Raw genomic sequence first — 24,718 nt, 5'->3', positions numbered from 1 at the left:
TATACAAAAAATTATATCATTGAATGATAAAGATGAAATTACTGGAGATAAGTATATATCTTAAAACCTGTAGCAATGTGTACGAATTATATATGATTTGAATTTGTGAGTTCTTAGCAAAATAATAATTTGAGCAAAGTTAAATACATTTTAAATTTATCGAAATATTGATATATCATATATGTTCAATGATACTAGATTAATGACTTCCGGAAAATATTTGAATATTATAATGCAAAAATTAACAGTTATTTGAAGTAACTTATTTATCGAACTATGACATTTGTTTCAATGTTTAAAACTTTCATAAATTTTGAATTTCTGAAATTGATATTACATAGTACCTATAGTGTGAGTTATCAAATAAATGTATTTATAATAAATAGGTGGAGTAAGGTACAGTGTATGTAATTAAGATGTGTACTTTAATCAAAAAATGTATTTTACATCTATTTTTACAATAATAATTTACTTAATATTATACAAACTTGTAAGGATTTAACGCATGTAATTAACATATACAGTATTGAAAATTGAGATTCAACGCGTTGTTGAATTAGTATACTGGTAGAATTTTATGTATAACCTTTTTTCTAGAAAATTAGTAGATTAAGGACAACTATGAACAAGCAATATTATAATTAGGATTTAGTTCTTCGTGATCAATATTTACTGCTTCTACAGGTGTTTCTGCAGGAGGTGTGGTTAACGAAAGCGCAGAATCATTGGGTGTTGTCTGTTTTCCTTTATGTACTGGAGATTTACTAGCATCTTTATCATTTGCCTGAGCAGGACATTCAAAGTGGACACAGTGAAAAACCTAACACATAAAATGATTAGAATTGTAATAGATGTTGAAACTTTTTTAAGGATTGATTTTACAATTCAATTTAATACATGAAAAAAGGAACAACGAATTTGTAGAAACGGCTTAGTTTTCAAATTATTAACTCCTAAAAATCTTTTTGATTCATCAATAACGACGCACACGTTAAGTCACGTCAGGAAAAGTGTAGATAGTGACATAGTGTGCGAAAGATAGTTACATCACAATCGTCATTCTTCTGTTCGTACCAAACGTAATTGAATACATTGTATGAACTTATTAAGGTTCATAAATAATAACCTCATTTGCGGTGTTATGTGTTCCAACAATGCGTATAAAGACAATAGGAAGTGGTGGTTCAAAGTGAATAGTTTGCCAAGAACGACAAGCTTCTCTAGTCTTATCAGCAACAAGGGTCCAATTAGAACAATTACCAGATACCTCTATGTAGTACGAATACGAACGATTGTCGCAATCCCATAATAATAATCTAAAAATAACAAATAACTATTAATCAGAGATCTTTTCTTCAACAGTGTTATTTCTAATACACACCTTATAGAATCTATAATATATGGTTGTCCAAGTTGTACTAAAATAGATCCAGAGCCAAGCTGATGACATGTGTATCCACTATCCCAATCATAATTTGAGGTGTTACCATTTAACAAAGCATTTCGCGTTCTATAGTTAAAAGAACAATCATTATAGAAAAAAATGTAAAATACAATTAATATTATATGTATTTTACATACCTACAAACACCTTCGGTAACAGTAGCACTACAATCCATAGTAGCAACATTTCGTGTTGGAACAACGAAACCATTACAAAGCTTTTCTGTTTGATTTGTATAATAGGCTTTAAAACTTACAACATGGAAAACCTAATTCCATACAACATAATCAATAATTCCCTTTCTTTTTTTAATGCAGGAAGTAAGAATAAAGTTTTACCTTGTTTACAGTATTATTTGTTCCAACAATGCGAATATATAGAACGACCCTAGGTTCAAAATATAAATACTGCCAACTGCGACATAAGTATTCTGTGTGATCAATAACACGAACCCAATCTTTTTGATCCATAGATACCTATTAATAAACAAAACATGACTATAATTGTTCATGCTCATAAGAACTACCTATTTAATAGTTTTTATTCAACTTACTTCTATGTAATAAGAATACGATCGCATGTCTTTATCCCAAAGTAACATTTTGAAATGATTAATAATCCACGGAGTTCCTAATTTAATCAAAATACCATGTTCTTGTGATTCTGTGATAGTGTGTCTAGTGTACCTGCAGAAGTGGGAAAATTTTACTTAAATAATTACATATGTGAAAAACATATTTATTAATTTACCCTCGCTCCAAGTCATAGTTGCTTGTATCGCCATCTAATAGATAAGTACGCATTTCACCCTGCAGAACTTGAGCCTCAAGCAATGGTTGGGCAACATTTTGATCTATAAGTAATCGACCTCGATAAGCAAGATCAGAATCTCGTGTTTGTATTTTTGTAGCAATTGCATCTAAAATTATGTTGGGAGCAACTAATCCAGTTGGTCGAACAATATTTAAGAGATCCGTAATAGAAATCAAGCTTAATCGTACCTTATCTATAAAATTACTTGTGTTACTATGGTGAAAACCTTTAACGTATTTAAGTAAATCATGTTCTCTATTCTTTTACTTCTTACAGATATAGATATACTCCTCATATATTCTTACCTAAAACACTTTTGTCATTGGTATCTGCATTTGCCTTTACCCATGCTTGTACAGCTAAGAAGATATCAATTTCTGGTGCATAAAACGAATCTCTTGAGACAAGCTCATTCAAGGCAGCAGTACTTAACTGTAAAAAGCTTTCGTGCTGTATCACTTTACAAGCATATCTTTCCATGTATCCTTGACAAACCTAGAATAGAATTTTTCTATGTTTAAACATTCTTTAGGATGTCATTTTGACATTGTGTCCATACCCTTGTAAGACATTCTATTCGATAAAGAAGTGCTGCATCAAATATAAGGCAAACATTTTTTATATTTACTATTTCCCTTAAATAATCTGATATAGAGGTTTCTAGTTCTGAAAACCCATAAAGATGAGCCAGTCCAAGAATATCTAAAACCATCTGGAAATAAAAAAAGATTAAGGAAATTTGTTTATATTTTGAAGGTTGGTTAAAAATAAAAGTAAGAAATACCTCTTCACGTTTATCTGTAAGTGATATACGTCCTGTATATATGTACTCGAATAAACATTTGAATGCAGCCAAATTGGCATCCTTTAATTCAATTTCTTGTTGCGTTGATTCTTTTAATCCTCCGAATAAAAGAGCTCTAAAATATTGGCTGCGTGCAGCTAATATGATCTTGTGACCATTCAATCTTTGTCCGCCAACAATTAAAGTTATGTCTGAATAGTCATCAGAAAGACAAAGGGCTCCAATATCATCAGAGAGGTGACTAATATGTTCTATATCACCAGATAATGGATTTAAACGGTGACGTGAACTCATTTTTATTAGTTTCCAAGTTGTTTAATTTGAAGATTTTTTTCCAAAACAAGTCTACCTTAGTTTCTTTTCGTTCAGAACTTCTTTTTCTTATAAATATGATGCTTTATCATCAAATAATAGCGTTGCAGACATCATATTTAAAATGTTTAAATATGTTTAAGGGTATGTCCTATTTAACATGTATGTATTCACAGCGGTGAATAAAAAAAGTGAAAGTATAGAAGTTTCATAAAGAGTTAACAACTATGTATATACTATAGACAGCAAAAATAAGGTTATCTTTCTGTCTATGTAGACTTTCTTTTTTCAACTCTTTTACATACTTGTAGTGATCTACAAATTCACTTATACATTTTACACGTTGTTGTCATCAACATTCATGAATGAAAATTTAAATGAACTACCGATATACAAGAACGATATTAAAATACGTTTTCCTTTTGTATATGCATTATATCCGCCTACAGTGAAATTTGCAATTCCTATGATTCTCCTATCACAATATAAATATCATAAACTAACGAAACTAAGAAGTGACAATCGCATATCTAAGAATTCTCGCAGAGGAGAAACTTCAGTGTTTTTTCAAAAACCAACTTCCACTACGCATGCGTCTGTAGGTTGTACAGGCTGTAACGAAATGTATTGTCATGGCTTTTTTTTAGGTGCTTCTACAGGGTGTCCCAGAAAGTTTGAAAGAAACTGAAAGGGATGATTCTATGCGGCATTTATTTTCCTTTGTAAATTCGCTCCGAAACGCTTTATTTTTGAGTTATTAACGAGAAACACGGACCAATCAAAGTGCGGCAATGTGGCCAAGCCGGAATCCATGGAGGATTCTTGTGAGGCCAATTACAATTTAAAAAGTCAATTTGAATCCAGACCTTCATATCTTTACAAAATAGATGTTAGATTTATCTTAAAACGGTAACAATACTTTTCAGCTTCATATGTGACACGGTAAAAACAACTTTTCGAGTAATGTTTATATAGTTTGTGCCGCACTTCCCAACATTTTCAATTGTTCGTATGTTTCGTCTCTGTAAGAATCACCTCTTACATTTTGAACATTTCATGTTACAATATTTAACGTTAGGGAGCGCATAAGTCACAGTTTCACAATGCGTGAAGTTCACGAACTCGTTATCGTACTATCAATGGTAAAAACGAATGAACATTGCGGCTGATTAAGTGTTTGGTGTAATCAATTAATTTTATATCTCCATATTTTTAAAAGTACGAATGCTGAGAAAAAGAATAAATATAATTTCGACAATATTATTCTGAAAACAAATCATCCATCATGACGAAAGGTATTCTTTAATATGATTTATAATCGTAATGAAAATACAAATCCAATGCGTGAAATATCTTAGGTTTGTTGTTGTTTATTAAACATTTTCTATGAAAGTATGTGTTATTTGTGTACATAATATGTTGTATCATGCTATTACACGAAATAGTTCTTTTAAACTAATATTTTTATCAATATAACTATATTGTATTATTTATTATTGTGATCATTGTTGTTTAAATTTTTAATTTACAAAAAATGAATAAATGAGATTACAAATATTCATATTAAAAGAGGTATTAAAAAGGAAATGTTAAAAAGTAACAATTGATGATTATACGTGTATGTGTTTTATATAAATCTTATTTATTTAGACGAAACCTTAGAGAAGAAGTCAATAGAAAATAATGACACCGACAAGAAAGCTTCATCTGAAACAGGACCAGATCCATCGGCTCCAGTAACAAGAAGAGGAGTATTAACATCATTTTTGACTGGTAAACCAATGGAAATACCAGAACAAGATATTGTAATAATTAATTTTTTTATTGTTACAATCATATTTATTATAACTTAATATTGTTAATAATACAAGTTTTTGTTTCAATAGCTAGGCAAATGCAGATTTGTCTCAGAGTTTGAGAAGTTGAACCGTATAGGTGAAGGCACATATGGAATTGTTTATCGAGCACGAGATACCAAAAATGATAAAATCGTAGCTTTAAAGAAGGTGCGAATGGAACATGAAAAAGACGGTTTACCTGTTAGCGGTCTCAGGGAAATATCTGTACTTTTGTCTTGTCGTCATGAAAATATTGTACACTTAAGAGAAGTAGTAGTAGGCAGAAGTCTAGAAAGCATATTTCTTGCTATGGAGTATTGTGAACAAGATTTAGCAAGTTTATTAGACAATATGCAAACTCCATTTTCAGAAAGTCAGGTTAAATGTATTGTTTTACAAGTACTAAAAGGATTGCGTTATTTGCACCATAATTTTATTGTGCATAGAGACTTAAAAGTTTCTAATCTTCTAATGACGGACAAAGGATGCGTGAAAATTGCTGATTTTGGATTAGCTAGGTGGTTTGGTTTACCTTTAAAACCAATGACACCTAGAGTAGTAACATTATGGTATAGAGCACCAGAGTTATTACTACAAGCCAAAACTCAAACAACTTCTGTGGATATGTGGGCTGCTGGTTGTATTTTAGGTATGTCACAAGGTTTTGCTGTTATATAATATTATAATGTTACATATAATTTAATTTTTATATTAGGTGAACTGCTTGGTCATCGACCCTTATTACCTGGACGATCAGAAATTGCACAATTGGAATTAATAGTAGATTTATTGGGTACACCGAGCGAAGCAATTTGGCCTGAATTTAACACCCTTCCAGCATTGCAGAACTTTACATTGAAACAACAACCATATAATAACTTGAAACAAAGGTTTCCATGGTTAAGTGCTGCTGGTTTACGATTATTAAATTTCTTATTTATGTATGATCCGAAAAAGAGAGCAACAGCAGAAGAATGTTTACAAAGCAGCTACTTTAAAGAAGCTCCTTTGCGTAAGTGTTGTGGAATTATGTATAATATATATCGTATAATCTTTTATTTTATCAGACAGAAGCTACAGATTATTGATAATAATTAATTTTAATTATGTTTTTAGCATGCGATCCCAAGCTTATGCCTACCTTCCCACAGCATAGAAATATGAAAAAAGCTGCTCCTCCAAAGGAAACCAGAGAAGCAGAGGCGAACGTTACAGATCAAACAAATAATTTACCAGCAATTTCTGATCTTGTAGGTTTATTATGTGCTTCTGTTTGTACTTTAAAGATTATGTACATATTGATATTATAAAATTAATATATTTTACAGCTTGGATCACTTGTTAAGAAGAGAAGAGTGGAATGAATTATGGGTATCGTTACATTTACGACTTAGGATACAATTCAAACATACTTTCATTCCTCGTTATAACTTGTAACCTTCTCTTAGGATGTACGATATCATTCACAGAATAAACTTTTCAATAAATGAATTTTATTACTGGATACACAAAAAAAATTACGAAACCAGTGTTTTTGTTGATAAAAGAAGACACGCATGTGTGCAGATACAAAAAAGTAGTATAGAAAGTATATTTTAAAGCATAACTTCCGTGTATAATGTCAAATATTTGACAAATTTTATAATTCTGACAATAATGTGTATAAACCTATATGCTTTAAACGACGTGTATATGTACATAATAATTAGTGTTTGTGTTTATTGATAAATTATCATTCTCCACGCATCTTCATTTTATAAATATTGTCCTGTATCTTCGTAAAATCCTTTATCTTAAGTTCAAGTTTTTTTTGGCAGTTTGAGTGCTTTCGAAACGTTTTTTGTATTCACCGCTCGGATCGTATTTTGCTGTAAGTCGTTCCCAGTCTCTTGGTCTCTTATTTTTAAGATGACTTATTACTTTGTCTGCAATATTTTTCTGTTTTTCGTTACATTTACTGCAATCGGTGGATAAAGCATCTGGCAATGTCTCTGAAATGACACATGTATTATTTACTTAATATTATTCTAGAAATTGTACAATTAAATTACAATTTATATGTGTAACACAAGTAACACCACAGACATGAGACAGAAATTTTGATTTTTTTCAAATCAAAAAATGTTATTCTGTTTTAATATTTATTTTATCTACACAGTGTACTTCAATATTCATATTTCAAGACTTGTAAGATTGTCTAATAAATTTTACCTTTTTTTTGTATAACACATCCAATAGGTGACTTTTGTGCTTTAGATAATTTTTAACTTTAAAATGTTTGTGTTCTTAAATTTCAAAAGCTTGATGTAAAAATATATCTTACAGAGAATTTTCAATTCTGTAGATTCTCTCAAGTGTATTTCTATACTCAAAGAGAGGGAGACATTTAGATGTTTATCATTAAACAAGCATCAGAAACAAAATTACGCTAGAGCAATTTTTTTTACAATGAAACCAACAAACAGAACTGTATAGACGATTTTGTTTTTGATGGAGGAAAGAAATTGAAATGCTAATGACATACGATACTGAATAATTTGTTTAGGAGACTTCATAGAGTAATTTTTTTGCTAGGAACATTGTATAGCTATTGCAACTAAGGTATACAAGTCATGTTAACACTTTAAAACTGTATCTTTTTCATAATCAAATTTCTCAGAAATTAAAGGTAATGAAAAAAAAAAGAACGTAAAGGAATGTATTAAAACCATATATTTGTTATTAATACAGAAAACATATATTGGACTATGCAATTTTAACATTTTTTAATATGTTTAATTTTATTTTCGTTATAAACATTATTTAATTTATATTTTTTTAAGTAGTCAGTTGTTGTTCATTTATTTAAAATTGTCTGCAAAAGTTTGTATTTTTAGAAGCATCTGCAACATACTGTAATTAGCAGAGGAAAGCTATTTTAAAAAAAGCGTATGCGTTATTAGTTATTAGCTCAATTGCTAGGGCATACACGATACTTAGATGTTACTTAAGGAAGTTCGACGCACTCTAAACGAGAAAGCAGTTTACGTAATAAAGAGAGGAAGAAAGAGACACAGCAAGTGTGGGGTGAACTCTGTCGTAATAGCCGCCGCAGATGCATTGAAATTTCCAAATGAAAGCAGCATGACTTTTGGTCACGCATCTGAAGAAAATTACTTTCCCCCGCGTGTCCCGTTTAACGATAAGCAAAGCTCAATATATAAGTATCTATATCTATAGATAGATGTCTGCTTATAAAAACGAAGAATAAGTACAAATTTATTTTCTCCACGATAAATATACTATCGGTTTAATAATTATATATTAATAATTATATTTTCTATTATCATATATATATAAATATTCGTGGTCTCATTGTCAATTCAAACATTTTTTGGTGTAATTTATGATTTAATAATAAGAAGGTCATTTAATGTTTTAAACTGTATAATATTTTCGCGAATAATGTTACAAATTTTTAAATAAGTATTGATAATCTTGAAACATTTCTATACAATACTAAGTTAGATATAATGTTATACCCGACGTCAGATATTTTTGAAAAAAACACATATGTTTACTAATATTGTTTTTTTTTTAATAATGCATGAAAATGCTGTGAAAATTCTTTTTGTAAAAGTTTGTCAGTATATTGAGAACTTATTAATACGTTAGCGCTATTTTGAACGAGACCACGAATCTTTATGCAAATTCACAATTTTGTAGTTAAACAATGTTTCTATAATAAAAACTTTATTGATATTGTTATTTCATTATTTTTCCATAATTTGAAACAGTTATAAAAGCACAAAATCCACGGTCTAGCGCTCCTGCGGTACGTGCAACATTTAATAAACAACAAATAAATCGTGGATTTTATGCATTCCAATTTGCTTTCTGTAGCATTGAAATCAAATTGTTTGCGAAGTGATAGACGATTACAAACAACAAAGACAGACATCAAGCAAATTCATTTCTTATGGGGAAAAAATTTTGGAATACAAAATAAATGAATAACTTCTTTAAATAATATTTTTGAATTGTTCCCTTTGTTATGTTTTATGTATTTATAAATGTCACGAGTGTATAAGACCGGTTACTTGATATAATGAAAGAATATTACCCTGCGAATTGCGGTGACAAGTCAGACTTGTGATTATGGCTTCGATTGAAATTTAATGAGCACACGAATGGCATTTGCACTTAAGATGCCATTAATCCATTTGCATCATTGACGTATATATACGCGCTATTTTACTGTCTAAAATAATCTACATTGTTGTTATTATTTCTAATAATATAGGGTATACCAATATAAAGTGTTACGAGCAGTTTTCCCAGAATCTAATGAATCGACTTCATTTTTTTTGTAAATTAAATGGTTAAGGGGGGGGGGGGGCTAATATTTTTGTATGTATTAAATTTTGTTGGGGTGATTTTTTGAGGAAAAGGGGGGTCCCTAAGTTATTAAAATGTGAAGGGGTTTTTACTTTTTGAAATTTTTCTATTATGATATAAATGAAGAATTTGTGATAAGAACATAATTTTTCATTCTTCCTTCTGATGTAAACGGGTTAAGGGTACGATTAAGCTTATATTGCCAAAGTAGTTAAGGTATGTAATCATCTATTATGAACATAACTTGACTAAATATAGCAGTTTGTTAATAGGTACACTTAATTATGTTATTGCACGTTTGTTAATGATACTTTTAATTTTACCAACCGAAAGCAACTACAACGAGCAAGGAGTTATTGCTATTTCAAAAAGATGCAATAATAAAATACCCCTTAAATCATGGTGAAAAATGTCGTGAAGCAAAGGTTTGATAGATTGATGTTTTAATGTTCAATATTTTTTGGGGCACTCGAAAATTTCCTTGAACAAGGACGTAGGATGAGGGACGCAATAATTAATGTGGGGGTACCAATTACTCTGCCTATATTAATTATACTTATTTTTAAAGCATAATGAATATTAAAAAAGAGACATATAACACGTGTGAAAAAAAAAGAAAAGATATGTGTTAATGAAAGAAATTGAATATCTCTTTTTTAATATTGATTATGTTTTAAAAATAAGTATAATTAATATAGGCACAGTAATTGGGTCCTTTACATACATTTAACTTCGAAATCATTTCGTACTCACTTTTCAGTTCCCTGCCTTCGTTGGTGCACGGACCCTCGTCCATCATGCATTTGATGTAATTGGTAAGGACACGGCCGTTCTGGAGGATCCTCTCAATGTCGATGTCATCGTATTTACTGGGATATGTGTCAGCGCTTACGACACTGATTACAAGCAGAGCAAGCAGCAAAAGTGAAACTTTCATGTCTGCGGTCTGCGAGCGTAATTCTTATACCGGAAAAGTTCGGACTGGTCTACGAGAAACGCGGAATAGTAGTCTGGAAGTGGTCTGGACTGTTGGGTCGATTGTTTCATATAATTTTTCCAAGAAAACTTGACCCGCAGCAACTTGCGAGCCTCCGCTCGTGAAATCTGCTATTCACAACTTGCTTGTTCGTACAAGCTACCGAATTATATAGCTGAACCACGAAGGACGTTGGAGGGAGTGGATGAACGCTTTGCGTGCCCCTCCGTGAACGGTGAACACGTTGAGGCAGCACAGAGGCGAGGAAAATTGCCGTTTAGATTTTAGATCATTCAGTTTGTACGAACTATAATCACAATAGGACCCCGATGCAACACCATTTACTTATTGTACAAATTAATAAAAATTGAATCTAGCATTGTAACTGAGTAACTGTTCTAATAATGCAACAGTCATGTTTCCCTATTGAGTATGTTTGTTTGCAAAAGCATTCCTTTTTTTCGGATTTTTTGTTAATCGCCGATAGTTTATGGTAAATACATATAAATACGTATTTCTTGTTTTTGCTGTTTGACCCTGAAATGACCTTCGACTCTCAAAGTGAAGTTAAATATGAAATTTATACTTATCGCCCAGATCCAAATAGTGAAAATGTATATATGCGCAATTATAACGAATGTATAATAAAATTAGTACTAATACTTCGAACTAAGACATGAAATCGCAATTAAGCAAATAATTATCGACCGTGACTTGTATCAACATTTTGCGATTCAATTTACTGTTTCCATACTTATTAATGAATTTCGTTAATTTCCATGACATGATACTATGCAGTTATTCTAAAAATTGAGTAATTGCTATTGCAAAGTGACCATCTTACCCCTTATTTCGATTAGTTTTTTTTATTACTTACATTATTGCACGATGCAACAAACCTTGTAATCAGAAATTATACAATAATAAATAACAATGGAAATTTAATAAATATACATCGCATTGCTCTTTGCTTGGGTTTTACATTCAGCTGACGTATGAAAAATTTCGTTCATGGTCAGAAACAGCTTGGACTTATAAAGTGGACGTCGTTATTTTACCAGTGTTTTATCAATATTTTTTGAATCATCGAAACGTTTATTTGCCAATGGCAAGTAAATGGGTTATGCTTAATACAACATAAGGAAAGGAATAAAAAATGGCACAATATAACGATGCAAATAAAAAATACAAGATTGTTTTGAAATTGTTCACTACTTCTAATTATACATTTGACGCATACGTCTCGACATTACAAATCATGGAACTGATTAGAATGCAAGGTGTATTACGGTTTCAAACAACTTCATCATTCCTCCATATTGCGAAAAACCAAACGTAGGCACGAAACTTTCTACCTTGTCCCTTGATCTTCCCATAGTTTGTATATATTAGTGAATCCTTTGTATTTGAATATAATTTCTTCGCGATTTAAAATTCCAATAACTATTGGTCTACTCTTTTATTAGGAGAACATTCCCTATCTGTCGAAATAAAAAAAATTCATATGTAGATATATTATGTACATATGTTAAATAGAAATACAAGAAAGAAAGTGTTGGAGATCAATTAATAATTATTTTTTAGTTGAGGCTAATCGTTTTAAATCTTTTGTTTTAAAATATTTTTAAGTTTTTTATTAAACGTACAGTAACAGTAACACTTGTGAAGTAACATATATGCAAAAAAATAAAATATTATATTGTACATATTTCGAACAAGCTTGTTCGAGTATAAAAGTATACTACTAAAAATATAAAGTGTGCTAGTATATTTTACATCTCTTTTTGTTTATGGCGTTTTCAAGGCTATATAAAACAATACAAAATAAATAGTAAGGATTTAAATATAAACATAGTAAGGATTTTATTTAATATTTAATCTCCACGCTCGAGAGGTTTACTGACACAAATACTGTTTAGATCAGTAAATTATACATAGTTCGAAGTACGATATTTCATTGTCGAGTAATATTGCATGATTGATTGCCATTCATTCGGATAATTTTGTTGCATAAACGCCATCAATGTTTCTGCATGCTCCATTTGTCGGGGTGTACAACGGCCACAATTGTTGTTCAATGCTTCCGGCAACAATCCTTAAAAAAAATTATACAGATCTTTAACATCACTCTTCAATATACACGTGCACAATTTAATGCATAAAATCAAATATTTTTTAGAGATTATTTCTGAAATTGTTACACTGATTAATTTGAAATAATTATTATATTAATATAAGCATTTACTTTTGTACACTAATGAAAATACTATTTGAAATATTTATTTGAATTTATAGATACATATAATACGTATTTCAATTGTGACTTTCTCGATTCGTTTAATGTTGTAAGAAAGTAAAATTTTATATTTTAGGATTCGAGCTATAAATAAATTACTCTATAAGTATGCATTGCACATATTAATCGGCGTATAGAGAAAATTATATATTTACCGTAAAAAATTAGGGTAAAAAATATCCTCAATTCCTATATAATACAAATAATTATGGAACTGTTTTTGTTAGTATGTGTATGAAACAACAAAATAATTGTATTGATGAATAACAAAAATATCAATTTTATTATATTTTATGTTTAATAAGTACTTTTGCTGTTTTATAATGTTTTTAATATTTGTATAACTACTTAAAAATCACGGATATATATATATAATATATACATATACATATTCAAATTGTCATCTAGCATTTTTTCCCCATTAAAATCAAATTTAATATGGTAAACTTTAGATAAATTCTTTATTCTTGGAATTTTCGTCACGTTATTGTCAATTAAAAATTTTATCCGGAAGATACGAATACTTTTGAATTAATATTAACCCAGTAACCAATTTGCTCTTGATTTTCTTTGAATTTGCCACCAAAATTGTCTACAAATTCCGATCCATCTATTTCCGTATTACACGCGGTATTTGAATGCAAAGTTTGCAGCCAAAATTCCATGCCAAATGGAAAGCAAATTGAGACCAAACCTTGGCTTCGTTACAGAGGGCAGGTCGGTCGCATTAAGAGTAAATATCGGGCAAAATCGGAGGAAATCTTGCTGTAGGAGGGAAAACACTATAATTTTAAGATCTGTAAATATTTCAGTCTTAAAAAATAAATAAAACTTAAAATTATTTAATTTCGAATTCCGTTTTCCCTTCTACAGAAAGATTTCCTCCAATTTTGCCCGATATTTACTCTATAAGGAGGCCAAGGTTTGGTCTCAATTTGCTCTCCATTTGGCATGGAATTTTGCATGCATGCTTTTGACACTAAAATGACGAGCTTTTGTTCGCAAAGTACGATTACAAACATTGATCAAGATTTGTTCGAAGCAAGTTTGGCTGACTGGGAATGTTCGATCATTTCAATAATTGAATATTTTTACAATAACTTCCTTATGCGGGTCATCATAAATGAAACCAACGAGAACTATAAAAAATACAATACATAATACAATTAATCCGTAAAAACTGCTTGTACTTACTTTTAATTACTCTTCCTATAACATCACACGGTGCCTGATCTAACACGCAACCGATTTGCCTTTGTAAGTAACGTTTGTCCATCATGAGGTGCGATATGCTATCTTGGGCTTGAACAAAACTCGCGAAAACAAGTAAAGTTACAAGAAAACAGAGTTGAAGTTTCATGTTTGAGTCGTGATTAAGTAATTCCTGTATTTTTAAACGAACGAACGTTTTAGTTTTGTTCTGTGTACGAAGACGTAGTCAAAACGAAACTAATATATTTCACATTTCGGAATTCATTTTATATACTACTCCCTTCTTCGGGGAGTAAATGGACTTTAACATTCATTTCCCGTTAATTACACTTTCAAACTCATTAGCTGAAAGCGATTATCGAAAGACTGTGATAATGATGATTATGTCCTCTTAGTATTCATAAATCTTTCTCTAGATCATTTTGTATATATATATATACAGTTTTTTAATTTTATGTCGATATATTTGAAAAACTATCTTGTAAAACATTGTGTTCTTATGTAATTATATGATCAAAATAATAAAAATGTAATTGAAATCAAATAACACAAATAGGTATGGGAAATCGAGCAAGTAAAAGTTTAAACGTGTTCAAAAGTTGACTAATAATTATTTAAACGAAATCTCGTCAGTCCAAACTGAAGCAATAATAAGCAAACTTTTAGTTGCTATTGCATGTACCGTGAAAAAGTCGTCGCTTTTACCGAACATGTAAAAGAAGGCAACAAGAGGCGATAAAGAGTCGTTTGATATTGTTTCAGAGTGGACGTATAGCTGCAGTCATGAAATATTTTGGATTGTAAATGAAATTCTAATTCAGCTTTTAGTTTTTCCAAAAAGAATTTTTTATTGTGTATCATAAATAATTCAATTTTTATCGGACAGCATTTTTAGTTTTAAAGTCTTTAGCTTAACCTTCTGCAATAGTCATTAACAAGTAAAGATTATAATTAAAACGTAAAAATGTTTAGATACTATTCTTAGTTGTATAAAAGTACGAGTATGTACTTAGTTTTATAAATACGCATTAGTAAATACATATATTGTATTAATAATGAGTTTATTTACACTTAATTACATAATATACATATTATACTTATTATTGTTATAATAAGTCTAAACATTTCTATTATTTAATGTTATACAACTAAAGTATGTTACTGCTGTGGTTTCCAAGGTTGGATTTTTGGTGGTACAGTACTATAAGGCATATAAGCTCCATTTGTACCAGATAAATTTGGTTTATGTTTGGCCATCCACTTATATTTTGGTCGCGTAGGGTCTTTGTGTGGTAGTAAATCTGTTTTGTAATGTAACCAACCATACCATTCAGCTGGCACTTGAGAACCATCATACTCCATACCATATTTATCTGCATACACTATCCATCTGTTTGTACCTAAAACATAGTAAACGTGTAACGCATGTTTTTAAAAAAATTTGTACTGCTGCAATATGTGAAAAGTTATAGACAATGTTATTGCTTATTGCTCTTAATTAAAGCTATTATATGAAATTGTAGGTTTTATGCATTTATAACAAAAATGAATAAGTGAAATATAAAACTATAAGGACGTTAAATCAATTTACAAGTACTCTTATATTCCTTCCAACTTATTAAAATTATTAAAAGATACAGTACATTTTTATTTATCTTTTGTTCCTAACAATTGAATTAGATGCTTTTGATTTTGCATAGAGACTCACAGTCTAGTGATTACTTATTGCTATAAATGGTTTGTATAAAAAGAAGTAAATTTTCATTGCAACTACAGTAAGAATAAATAAATATAGTAACAAAATTTCTATAGAGTAACTTACCGTAAAAGTAAGTGTTATTTTCATAGTACTTGTTTCCATCTGAATCTACGCCTACCAAGGTTCCAATCTTTACTGTGTCCATTCTAAAACGTTTGAACATAGAAGAATATGTTACATTAAAATCTTAATGTTTTTATATATGTATATAAAAATTGTCTAGTGTTTATTAATAAGTGGAGACTATTTTAGATACATAAGAAATTCATATAGAACTTTTGCAAAAGAAATATTGGCATAAATTTGATTGAAATTAACATTTAATATTAAAATTACCTGTATAGCGTTCGTATGGACTTAAAAATACCCCCATTGGCATGTATTACTTGAAAAAATTTGGCGATTTTATCTAACCCCAATTGTTTCGCCATGTTTGTTTCTGACTACCAGAGAAATATTCAGACTACCCTGAATCATATAGAATATAGATATTAAGATATGTATGTCAATGAGTAAAAAACCAGATTTAGAGCCAAAATGTATACAATTTTGTATTATCATTTCTTGTGTATTTTTACATCATGTATGTTTATAATACAGATCGATAATTGAAAATCATAAATATTCTTTTTATAATCATAGAATAGTAACATTTTTATTTTAGTAATGGAATGAAAAATCTAAATTTTGTAAACGTTTTATGACTATATAACATTGTAAAATTATAACACATTTACACTTTAGGTCATTGAAAACAACCTTTATCTGCGTTGAGAATTATGTTTGAGCATTGTGATTGCGCACGCGGGAATATTCAAATACTTTGCTTTAATCATACATGGATTTATTTTCCAATTAATGTTCCAAATGTCAATATTCTGTTTACTATATTTCCAAGTAGTTCAAATGATTTTTGTTATGTATGTCATAACGTAGTTATTATAATTGCGAATTAATTTCTTATTTGTATCCTCTTTCACGTAAATAATATTAAGAGAATAAATATATTGATATTAACATTTAACATTAAAATAAATAGTATACATGTGAAACCTAACGACACGAGTTCTTTTTAATATAATAAAATATTTTTTCGTGTGAAACGACTTCAGTAGAGTAAGGGACCTAATTACTGTCCCTATATTAATTATATTTATTTTGAAAACATAATGAATTCATCAATATTAATATTAATATTAAAAAACGGATTAAATTTTCTTCGTTAAAATCTCTTTTTTAATATTCATTATGCTCTAAAAATAAGTATAATAATATTATTGTCAGTAACTCTGCTGTATCAACACTTTTGTCTAACACTGTACGTGTTAGAAACGTATTCAATCACTAAACTTAATTATCAACTGAGCGTCTATGAGGTCAAGGTTTAGCAAACGTTCATCGGAATATTGGCGATTGAATTTTAATTTATTCAGAATAATTTCAGTTCAACGTATGCGTAAATGATAAACATGTGCTTTAAAGCATCCCAACACATTGGAAACAAATAACTAACAATAGTTCCAACAGTAATCTATATTTTTTAGATAATTTTATAAATGCTTTTAAAAAGGTGAGGACATTCTATTTATAAATATATCGAATCCGTTAAAGCCAAAGCTACAACGATGTAATCGATATGATTTCATATGTACTTTTCACTTCTTCAATCTGCTAAATTCATTTACAAAATGTCTACTTGACAATATTTAGATTTTCGACATTAAACCACATCTGATATTGCAAAAATTGATCGGTAGTCAAACAATTTTCCACTTCAGTAATAATCGCGTTAAAGAACTGAAGATACCTGAATATAATAAGACCTGATAATCATAAGTTCCTGCAAATGTCATCGACAGGGAACATAGAATCAAAACCTAAGCAAAAGAAATCGAAGAAAAATGTATCGCGGAATGAATCTCTAGAGTCACAATCAAAGAAAGAGGCCGCGGAAGTAGCAAGAAAGAAAGCAGCAAAGTTAGCGGCCCAGAGAAAGAAAGAAAGAGAAAATGAAAAAATACGGAAAATGTTCGTTTCCAGAGAGGACCCGTATGAAACACCCTTACAATGGTGGGAAACGGAACATGTGAAATACGCGTGAGTCCCAAATACGATGAAGAGTTTTATAGAAAATCACATTCTTATGGAGCAACCGAGAAATGTAACCAGAGTTACATAAAAATATAAAGAAAATTCTAAATAATACTGAAACCATATTCATTTTTCTTTTTTAATTGAGTAAAATGTTTATCTAACCGTAAAGTCTTTATTATAATAGAGAGAGTTCGTGATGACTGCAGCGCCGCTAGTAGATACAATGTGAACTATTGGCAGTGAAAATGCATATGTCATATACTGTTAATGTTAACATTGACTGTCAAAATTCGTTAACATCAACGAATTTGATGTAAAAACCGCGAAACTATTGTTGTAGCAAATGGGCTCTAATTCCGTGGCAAAAATAAGTGACACAAATGCTCCAGCTGTATCATTTTATCGTTTTCCTGCTCCAAGTATGCATTCGACATCAAAGCGAAGCCAAAAAGAATCTTATTTGAGCCGCAACATCGGCAGTTATTGAACTCCTATATTGTCAGCAATAAATAACTTCTGACCATTCTTTTTAACGGATTCCCTGCAACCTTCAAACTACACTGACTGAAAATCAAATTTGATCATTTTTTCCATATTATTAACAATTTTTTTACAATTTCCCAAGAACCACTATGCTATTTTTGCTTCCAATTGTTCTAAAAAATAACTGCAGGCGTCGCTGCGAACACGATTTTTTAGTTATTAACAATTAAAAATCCGCCTAAAATGCGGCAACCCGACCAACAGAGGTGTAACGTACACTTTACGGCGTACACCGTACGGCGGTTAATTTTGGGGCCCCGGGCTAACATTGTTTGTGGATCTACCTAATTAACCCAAATTAACTCAAGTACCAAAGATTTTTGTATAATTTATTTTTTCTTAATTCTGTAATTTAAATTGTTGTTATTTTTTTACCACGAATCACTTGAAAATCCAGAGTGATAAAAGCTAAAATTACTACTAGCATCTACAGGACGATCCTGCAAAGTAGATACTTTGATTTGACTTTAAAATTGCTTGCATTTGCTCTTGCAGAATAAATTACCCACCCGTGAAATCATATCTAGATGATGTAATGGGTTCTCATATTGTACGATTTACCGATCGCAAATACATGCAAGCTCTCGCCTGCAATATCAGAAGACATCGGGAGGAACAACAAAATAAGCGTATAGAAGAAAGAAAGCTGAAACCACCATCGATTATATCCCGGTTGATGGAAACATCTTATAAAGCGCTCGTCGACGTTAGGAAGCAGGAAAACTATAACAAACTCAAGCTTTATTTGTAGACAAAAAATATGCATAAAACGATTATAACCAAAAAAATCGATACTACGAATATTTAAGGATGGAACATAATTTGCAAAACTTTGTAAGATAATTCTATGAAAACTGAAATAAAAATGTAACACATTAATAGAGATCAAATTTTTTTAAGTACCACAATCCGTACTGTGCCGTGATAGGGTATAAGAGACCCAATTACTATGGGGGTTCCAATTACTGTGCCTATATTAATTATACTTATTTTTAAAGCATAATATTAAAAAAGAGATATTACATTTTTTTCATTAAAATCTGTTAATATATGTTACATATCTCTTCTTTAATTTTTATTGTTATACGCAGATGATGTGTTGAGGACAGTATCAAAGAATGCAAAAGAGATCGAGAGAATGGTAGGAAACATTGGGCAAATACTTCGATAAGATCGAGATCTCGAATCGATAAACGCGAGGGAAACAAAAATAAGGAGATTTAGAAAGGGAGGTGAAAGGCAAAAGAAGATAGACTCCAGGTAGAAAGGGAAAAAATTAGGAGAAATAAAGAAGATGAAATACTTAAGTACATGCATTTCTAAAAGTAGTTAATATTTTTGGAAAAATATAATGAATTGCTTGTGGGATTGCCTAACTGTTTAACTATAACTTAAATATTATATTTCCTATTTATATCATATAATGTTCGTTTACAGTTTAAAATGCCATTTGATACGATTATTGTAAAATATCAGTTATTGCAAAAGTATATGGTACGATATAAAGTGCATACAGGTTACAGTAATAAATAAATAAAAATAAATAAAAATTCTAAAATCTATTTTTAATTTTTATAAATTAATCCACAAGAATATTAGTTTATGTAAAGATTGGTAATGTAATAGTAAAATATTGCGAAAATAAAATGCTGTAGTCGGCACATATTTTTTGTACACAGTTTTATTGCGGGATTAATATTTCACGCGCGCGCAATGAACAAACGCATGAGAGGCAACAAAATCAAAAATATATTGTCAGATATAAATAAAATAGCATTGTTAACAACATTACACAGAGAATGTAACAATGTATAAAAATATTGTCGCGTTGAATTAATACAAAATATTAATTTATTAGCACTCTACTAAAACTATTTTAAGTAACTACGATTTTGCGTAACATTTGTCATACGATAAGATTATTAATATAAAATACTGATTCATGAACATTTCTACAGTATCATTTGCCATCATAATTCTTGTGGGGAAATATGTGTAGTATACAATATTTTTATTAATGTATTAGTATTTATTAGTATGTTTGTATTGAATTACCTTTACTTATTTATGAGATATAAACTGGAACGTGTAATCTACGGTGGAAGAAAATTTGAAGAACAAGATAAATAAATTTGAAGAACATTATATTTTTGTAATTTAGAGAATAGTAATCGTTTTTGTAATTTGATACTCATTTAAAATTTCAAGATTTTTATCAATATTATAAAATTGCACCTATACTATATTTCTAATATACATACAACTGTATTTGTTATTTCTATTATGTATGAAAGTAATTTCATCAATTGAACTATGCTCTAGAGTAGTCGCATAAATTTTATCAATTTATAATGTTTGATTTAGGACTGGCTACCAACATTGCTAATATCTGTGCCTTCTGCTGGTAACCATAGAACTGATTACCAATATTATTAACAACCATGCTTTCAATTATTCCTTATAAATTGTTACGATTATATGTGATTGCCGGAACTTGAGCTTTTATGAAAAAGTGATGCCAGTAGGCCATATTTTAGTTCTTTAAGATCCTTGGGGTGTTCGTTTTCAATGATGATTTTTTTATTATCTGGAACTTCAATGAGTATACCCTCATGTTCACTGTGATCGACCGTTTCTGCAAGATCTGCTTCTGCAAAATCGTTTAAACATTTATATAACGTATAGTAATCTAAATAAAGTATATTTCTTTACTGAAATATCCTTACAGTGTAAAGTGTAACGTGTGTTTTAAGTGTACAGAAAAAACGTGTACGAAATAAACCAAAGAAAAATGTAAATAATGAAATAAATATTTTAGGTTCCATAGTTGATAATCCACACATTAGTAGAGTATGCTTAACATGGTCTTCCTATGTTAAGTTATGCCTTTTGAAGAATAACTCCTTCGAAGATCATTTGAAGGTCAACATATATTATACATGGTTGAATTTCTCCTTTCATTAGCTACAATGTTACACTAATCAAAATACGTCGTTCCATTAAAAAAAAAGAAACGACAAAAATGAAAAAAAAATTTCTCCGTCCAATAATTGCCCCACTGAACCAAACATTTTTTCGTATTGCTAAAAACAACGGAGATATTTTCGGTGAAAGTCTTAGGTGCCTCACCCTGTAGTACACATACGATTATAATTAATACTTTGTTTATTATATTAAAAACCTGTAAGAATTAATAACTCTGACTATTTCTGCACATATTAATTTCAACTAGATTGTTCAGTAGACTATTACGGTAGTAATTATAATTATAATAGTAGTTTTAATACTATTAAAGTTTACTTTATTTTAATTATCTTTGTTATTACAGAATAAGTTTTGATAGATTACAAATGAAAAGTTGCCAGCTTTGTTAAGTAAGACTAATGAGAAATAGATTGAGACAAATAATTGGAGGCTTACCAACAATTTTATGATCAGTTGGATCAAGTATAATTGTGTCCCACGAATGTGATAATGTTGACGGGATTTTTATTTTTGTCTCAGGAATATATTTATATTCATATTTTGCCCATCCAAGTGAAGACAAAGTATCACTAAACATAGAATCTTTTATTATTGATAGATAACGCAATAGTTACATGTCCTAGATAATGTCATTTTAAACAAACTAAGACGGATGAATGTTCATTTAGAATCACTATGAAAATTTGAATATATCTATGTCTTTCAGTGTTACTTTTCATAGAATATACGAAAAATGTAATAATAATAAATAATATAATAAAATATTATAATATATTAATGTATATCATTATTATTATGATATATCAAAATAATATATAGTAGCCTATTCATACTCAATTGTAACATTCCTTTAAATTAAGTATCAAAAAATTTTATTCATCGAATAAAATATTTTGGCTTGTTAAACAATAAAAGGAATCGAACCACTCAGCTGTATGTGGACATTGATCGCAATTCTAATTCTTAGCATGTCTTCCGATTACGAATGAATAAAAAAAAACACAACGGTAACTATTTATTTGAGATCGAATTTAATTTCGATTTTATTAGCATTTCATTTTTATTTTGGTAAAGTTACTTTAAAATCCTTGCTAAAACATAAACGTACTGATGAAGGTTATCCAGTTCATGTTTCTTAGGGGCTTTTGTGAATGATCCAGATAACGGATGCACCAGCGGATAGTAATGCCAATGATAATGCTGTATTTCATAGGGTTTCTTTTTTGATTCTACTTTATCCTTTAATGAGTTGAGGATATTTGATAAAAGTTTCTTATGGCTGAAACATAAACATCCTGTGTATAACACATTTTAATATACCAATATTAACCCATTGCACTCCACACAATTGTTGATGTTGCGCTATTTCTGTAAATTAAAAATATCTTTCGAATTCCGCTTTTAAACACTGTGACAATTCAAAAAGCTGTTAACGGAGTACAAAAGGTTAAAATTCATATTTTTAAATTCGTAAAACTCGTTAATTTACACATATTAGCAGTCTAAGAAAAAAGTTTCTATTATTTGAATAACAATTTTATATGCGTGCAACTACAAAAATGAAACTGAAAAAATCTCTTACTAGTTAAAGAAGAATCCCTCACCCGACGTAACCAACAGTATCGTTACAAGTAAGGTGAACTAGAAATTATAAAAAAAATTATATATGATACTTAATTCTATAGAGCTCGTTTGTTATAGTTAAATTTTATTTTTTGACGCGGTAATTTATATTGATCTATCAACACGGTTATTGCAATTTAAATACAAATATACTATTTCCAAATATAAAGAATGACATTTTTTCAGAAAGATACCGCGACGGTCGAATGAAAGAAATTACTGATTGACATTTTAGAAAAATAATTAAAAAGATTAAAATGACGTTAGTCATATAAAGTAATTGGAAAACTTTCTACTGTTTCTACCAAAAACAGAAAATAAATTTTGCCTAAATTTATTTTCTTTATAATTATTAATTTTAACCAGTAGCCATTGGCTTTAAAAAGTACCACTACCTAGCTTTCTAACACTTTCACTGCTGTAGAAGAAACAAGCTCTTAATACTACTGAATTTCAAGTGTTTTGATAAAAATTACTAAAATTATAAACGTATTTTTATTAAATGTTTCCAATCTTATGATGAAAATATGATATTGTATATATTTCAACTACTGTCTAACTATTGTCGAAATAAAGACAGCAATCGTTTTTAAGCAAATCTATAGCGCCGGTCACCGGTGACCACCGCGGCAGTCAACGTGTTGAAATACTATTTTACCCAGCTCTGGTTGTAACTATAAACAAGAGAAGAAGAGGAGAATTGTTAGGCCCTTCTTCCAATTGCAATAGATAACCAACGTGTATATATACATATTGAAAAACACATGATCAGAAGCACACTTTTACGTATAATAACTTTACTTGCAACGATTTACAAACAACGATTTACTTGCGACAACAATTCCGTCCTCATGGTAACGATATAGTTCACAAACGGGAACGGTTTGTCTACTATACGATTCGCGTGACAAACTGAGAATTCCGATAAAGCAGGATGCTCTTATATCTCTACCGGCTAGCTCTCTTTTCCCGAGTGCCCCGGGGATCCGAGTTTGGTTTTATTCTCATCGAATCGTGTTAGATCTCCCGACATTGCCTAGGAAACCCAATCATGCACACATGTCTCTAACTAGTTTCCTCTACTTTCAAATCGAAGCGAGGAATATTTGCGTAAACAATTCTTCAAGTAACGCAATTTAAAACTATCGAATATTAATACAAAATTGTATTAAGATAAGTGAAACGATCCTATAATTTATATACAATAGTATGATTTCTTTTTATAAGGATACAGTCCGATGCTTTTCGGAGAAACGCCACGGACTTATTCACAGACTTCTCTTGTAAATATAATACAAAGCAATACAAGGTGTCCCAAAAATATTGTACTTCCTTGAAAGGGGAGATTCCTGGGATCATTTGAAGTAACTTTTTCCGAGCTTCTTTTTTCGATGTACAGTGTTTATTCGATATATGTTCAAAACACGGGACTAGCCAGGGACATATATCGGCCAGGAGATACTATTTTGATCCACGTCGAACGTAGAAAAGGACCCCGCGGCAGTGGGGATAGTTCTGGGACTTTTATGGGCTAGGTATTTGGGACATACATAGAGTAAACACTGTACATTGTTTATTTCCTTCCAGGATCGCATAATGTAGCGGGTGGGAAACTGAAGGCCCATTTTTCCTAAAAATGCT

General features: G+C 30.1%; 7 protein-coding genes across 8 annotated transcripts; 2 read left to right on the top strand and 5 right to left on the bottom strand.

Annotated features, from left to right (window-relative positions):
- Positions 1–421: 421 nt before the first annotated feature.
- Btbd9 (BTB (POZ) domain containing 9) lies at positions 422–3,871 on the bottom strand. Its single transcript, XM_076796459.1, has 10 exons — positions 3,042–3,871; positions 2,817–2,969; positions 2,563–2,752; positions 2,195–2,450; positions 1,998–2,130; positions 1,783–1,920; positions 1,582–1,712; positions 1,382–1,510; positions 1,127–1,316; positions 422–820 (listed from the first exon to the last, which is right to left on the bottom strand). Exons 1-10 carry the CDS (start codon positions 3,354–3,356, stop codon positions 620–622), a joined length of 1,836 nt encoding a protein of 611 aa, XP_076652574.1. The 5' UTR covers positions 3,357–3,871; the 3' UTR covers positions 422–619.
- Positions 3,872–4,517: 646 nt separating this feature from the next.
- On the top strand, positions 4,518–6,700 carry Cdc10 (cyclin-dependent kinase 10). Of its 2 annotated transcripts, XM_076796463.1 has the most exons (6): positions 4,519–4,669; positions 5,025–5,179; positions 5,261–5,861; positions 5,928–6,224; positions 6,329–6,462; positions 6,541–6,700. In XM_076796463.1, exons 1-6 carry the CDS (start codon positions 4,660–4,662, stop codon positions 6,574–6,576), a joined length of 1,233 nt encoding a protein of 410 aa, XP_076652578.1. In that variant the 5' UTR covers positions 4,519–4,659; the 3' UTR covers positions 6,577–6,700. The 2 variants fall into 2 exon arrangements, with proteins under 2 accessions (XP_076652577.1, XP_076652578.1); XM_076796462.1 differs by having other exon boundaries at positions 4,518–4,669; positions 6,329–6,700.
- Positions 6,684–10,725, bottom strand: Csp6 (chemosensory protein 6). Its single transcript, XM_076796466.1, has 2 exons — positions 10,343–10,725; positions 6,684–7,203 (listed from the first exon to the last, which is right to left on the bottom strand). Exons 1-2 carry the CDS (start codon positions 10,524–10,526, stop codon positions 7,001–7,003), a joined length of 387 nt encoding a protein of 128 aa, XP_076652581.1. The 5' UTR covers positions 10,527–10,725; the 3' UTR covers positions 6,684–7,000.
- Positions 10,726–12,451: 1,726 nt separating this feature from the next.
- On the bottom strand, positions 12,452–14,336 carry LOC143358928 (ejaculatory bulb-specific protein 3). The gene is made up of 2 exons (XM_076796467.1): positions 14,056–14,336; positions 12,452–12,660 (listed from the first exon to the last, which is right to left on the bottom strand). Exons 1-2 carry the CDS (start codon positions 14,219–14,221, stop codon positions 12,494–12,496), a joined length of 333 nt encoding a protein of 110 aa, XP_076652582.1. The 5' UTR covers positions 14,222–14,336; the 3' UTR covers positions 12,452–12,493.
- Positions 14,337–15,121: 785 nt separating this feature from the next.
- Nd-b17.2 (NADH dehydrogenase (ubiquinone) B17.2 subunit) lies at positions 15,122–16,313 on the bottom strand. Its single transcript, XM_076796465.1, has 3 exons — positions 16,169–16,313; positions 15,896–15,978; positions 15,122–15,473 (listed from the first exon to the last, which is right to left on the bottom strand). The coding sequence occupies exons 1-3, from the start codon at positions 16,261–16,263 to the stop codon at positions 15,232–15,234; spliced, it is 420 nt and encodes a 139-aa protein (XP_076652580.1). The 5' UTR covers positions 16,264–16,313; the 3' UTR covers positions 15,122–15,231.
- Positions 16,314–16,995: 682 nt separating this feature from the next.
- On the top strand, positions 16,996–19,335 carry LOC143358925 (uncharacterized). Its single transcript, XM_076796464.1, has 2 exons — positions 16,996–17,929; positions 18,965–19,335. Exons 1-2 carry the CDS (start codon positions 17,679–17,681, stop codon positions 19,218–19,220), a joined length of 507 nt encoding a protein of 168 aa, XP_076652579.1. The 5' UTR covers positions 16,996–17,678; the 3' UTR covers positions 19,221–19,335.
- Positions 19,336–20,825: 1,490 nt separating this feature from the next.
- Positions 20,826–23,937, bottom strand: LOC143358908 (uncharacterized). The gene is made up of 5 exons (XM_076796431.1): positions 23,907–23,937; positions 23,037–23,095; positions 22,563–22,733; positions 21,890–22,023; positions 20,826–21,119 (listed from the first exon to the last, which is right to left on the bottom strand). The coding sequence occupies exons 1-5, from the start codon at positions 23,928–23,930 to the stop codon at positions 20,944–20,946; spliced, it is 564 nt and encodes a 187-aa protein (XP_076652546.1). The 5' UTR covers positions 23,931–23,937; the 3' UTR covers positions 20,826–20,943.
- Positions 23,938–24,718: the final 781 nt, after the last annotated feature.

Source organism: Halictus rubicundus, chromosome 11, assembly GCF_050948215.1.
Source record: "Halictus rubicundus isolate RS-2024b chromosome 11, iyHalRubi1_principal, whole genome shotgun sequence".
Classification (NCBI taxonomy): Eukaryota; Metazoa; Arthropoda; class Insecta; order Hymenoptera; family Halictidae; genus Halictus; species Halictus rubicundus.
This window is presented reverse-complemented; position numbering and strand designations above follow the sequence as displayed.

Coding starts and splice junctions, on each gene's coding strand:
- Btbd9 (XM_076796459.1), bottom strand. CDS start 3,356: ATGAGTTCACGTCACCGTTTAAATCCATTATCTGGTGATATAGAACAT. Junction 2,131..2,194: donor AACTATGACTTGGAGCGAGG/GTAAATTAATAA, acceptor CCACTTCTGCAG/GTACACTAGACACACTATCA. Junction 1,317..1,381: donor TATATTATAGATTCTATAAG/GTGTGTATTAGA, acceptor TGTTATTTTTAG/ATTATTATTATGGGATTGCG.
- Cdc10 (XM_076796462.1), top strand. Junction 5,862..5,927: donor GGCTGCTGGTTGTATTTTAG/GTATGTCACAAG, acceptor TTTTTATATTAG/GTGAACTGCTTGGTCATCGA. Junction 6,225..6,328: donor CTTTAAAGAAGCTCCTTTGC/GTAAGTGTTGTG, acceptor TTATGTTTTTAG/CATGCGATCCCAAGCTTATG.
- Csp6 (XM_076796466.1), bottom strand. CDS start 10,526: ATGAAAGTTTCACTTTTGCTGCTTGCTCTGCTTGTAATCAGTGTCGTA. Junction 7,204..10,342: donor CGAAGGCAGGGAACTGAAAA/GTGAGTACGAAA, acceptor GTGTCATTTCAG/AGACATTGCCAGATGCTTTA.
- LOC143358928 (XM_076796467.1), bottom strand. CDS start 14,221: ATGAAACTTCAACTCTGTTTTCTTGTAACTTTACTTGTTTTCGCGAGT. Junction 12,661..14,055: donor TATAGGAAGAGTAATTAAAA/GTAAGTACAAGC, acceptor ATTTTTTTTAAG/GATTGTTGCCGGAAGCATTG.
- Nd-b17.2 (XM_076796465.1), bottom strand. CDS start 16,263: ATGGCGAAACAATTGGGGTTAGATAAAATCGCCAAATTTTTTCAAGTA. Junction 15,979..16,168: donor TCCATACGAACGCTATACAG/GTAATTTTAATA, acceptor CAAACGTTTTAG/AATGGACACAGTAAAGATTG. Junction 15,474..15,895: donor AAATAACACTTACTTTTACG/GTAAGTTACTCT, acceptor ACTATGTTTTAG/GTACAAACAGATGGATAGTG.
- LOC143358925 (XM_076796464.1), top strand. CDS start 17,679: ATGTCATCGACAGGGAACATAGAATCAAAACCTAAGCAAAAGAAATCG. Junction 17,930..18,964: donor ACGGAACATGTGAAATACGC/GTGAGTCCCAAA, acceptor TTGCTCTTGCAG/AATAAATTACCCACCCGTGA.
- LOC143358908 (XM_076796431.1), bottom strand. CDS start 23,930: ATGAGGACGGAATTGTTGTCGCAA. Junction 22,734..23,036: donor GAGGGATTCTTCTTTAACTA/GTAAGAGATTTT, acceptor TTTATGTTTCAG/CCATAAGAAACTTTTATCAA. Junction 22,024..22,562: donor GAACTGGATAACCTTCATCA/GTACGTTTATGT, acceptor TTCTATGTTTAG/TGATACTTTGTCTTCACTTG.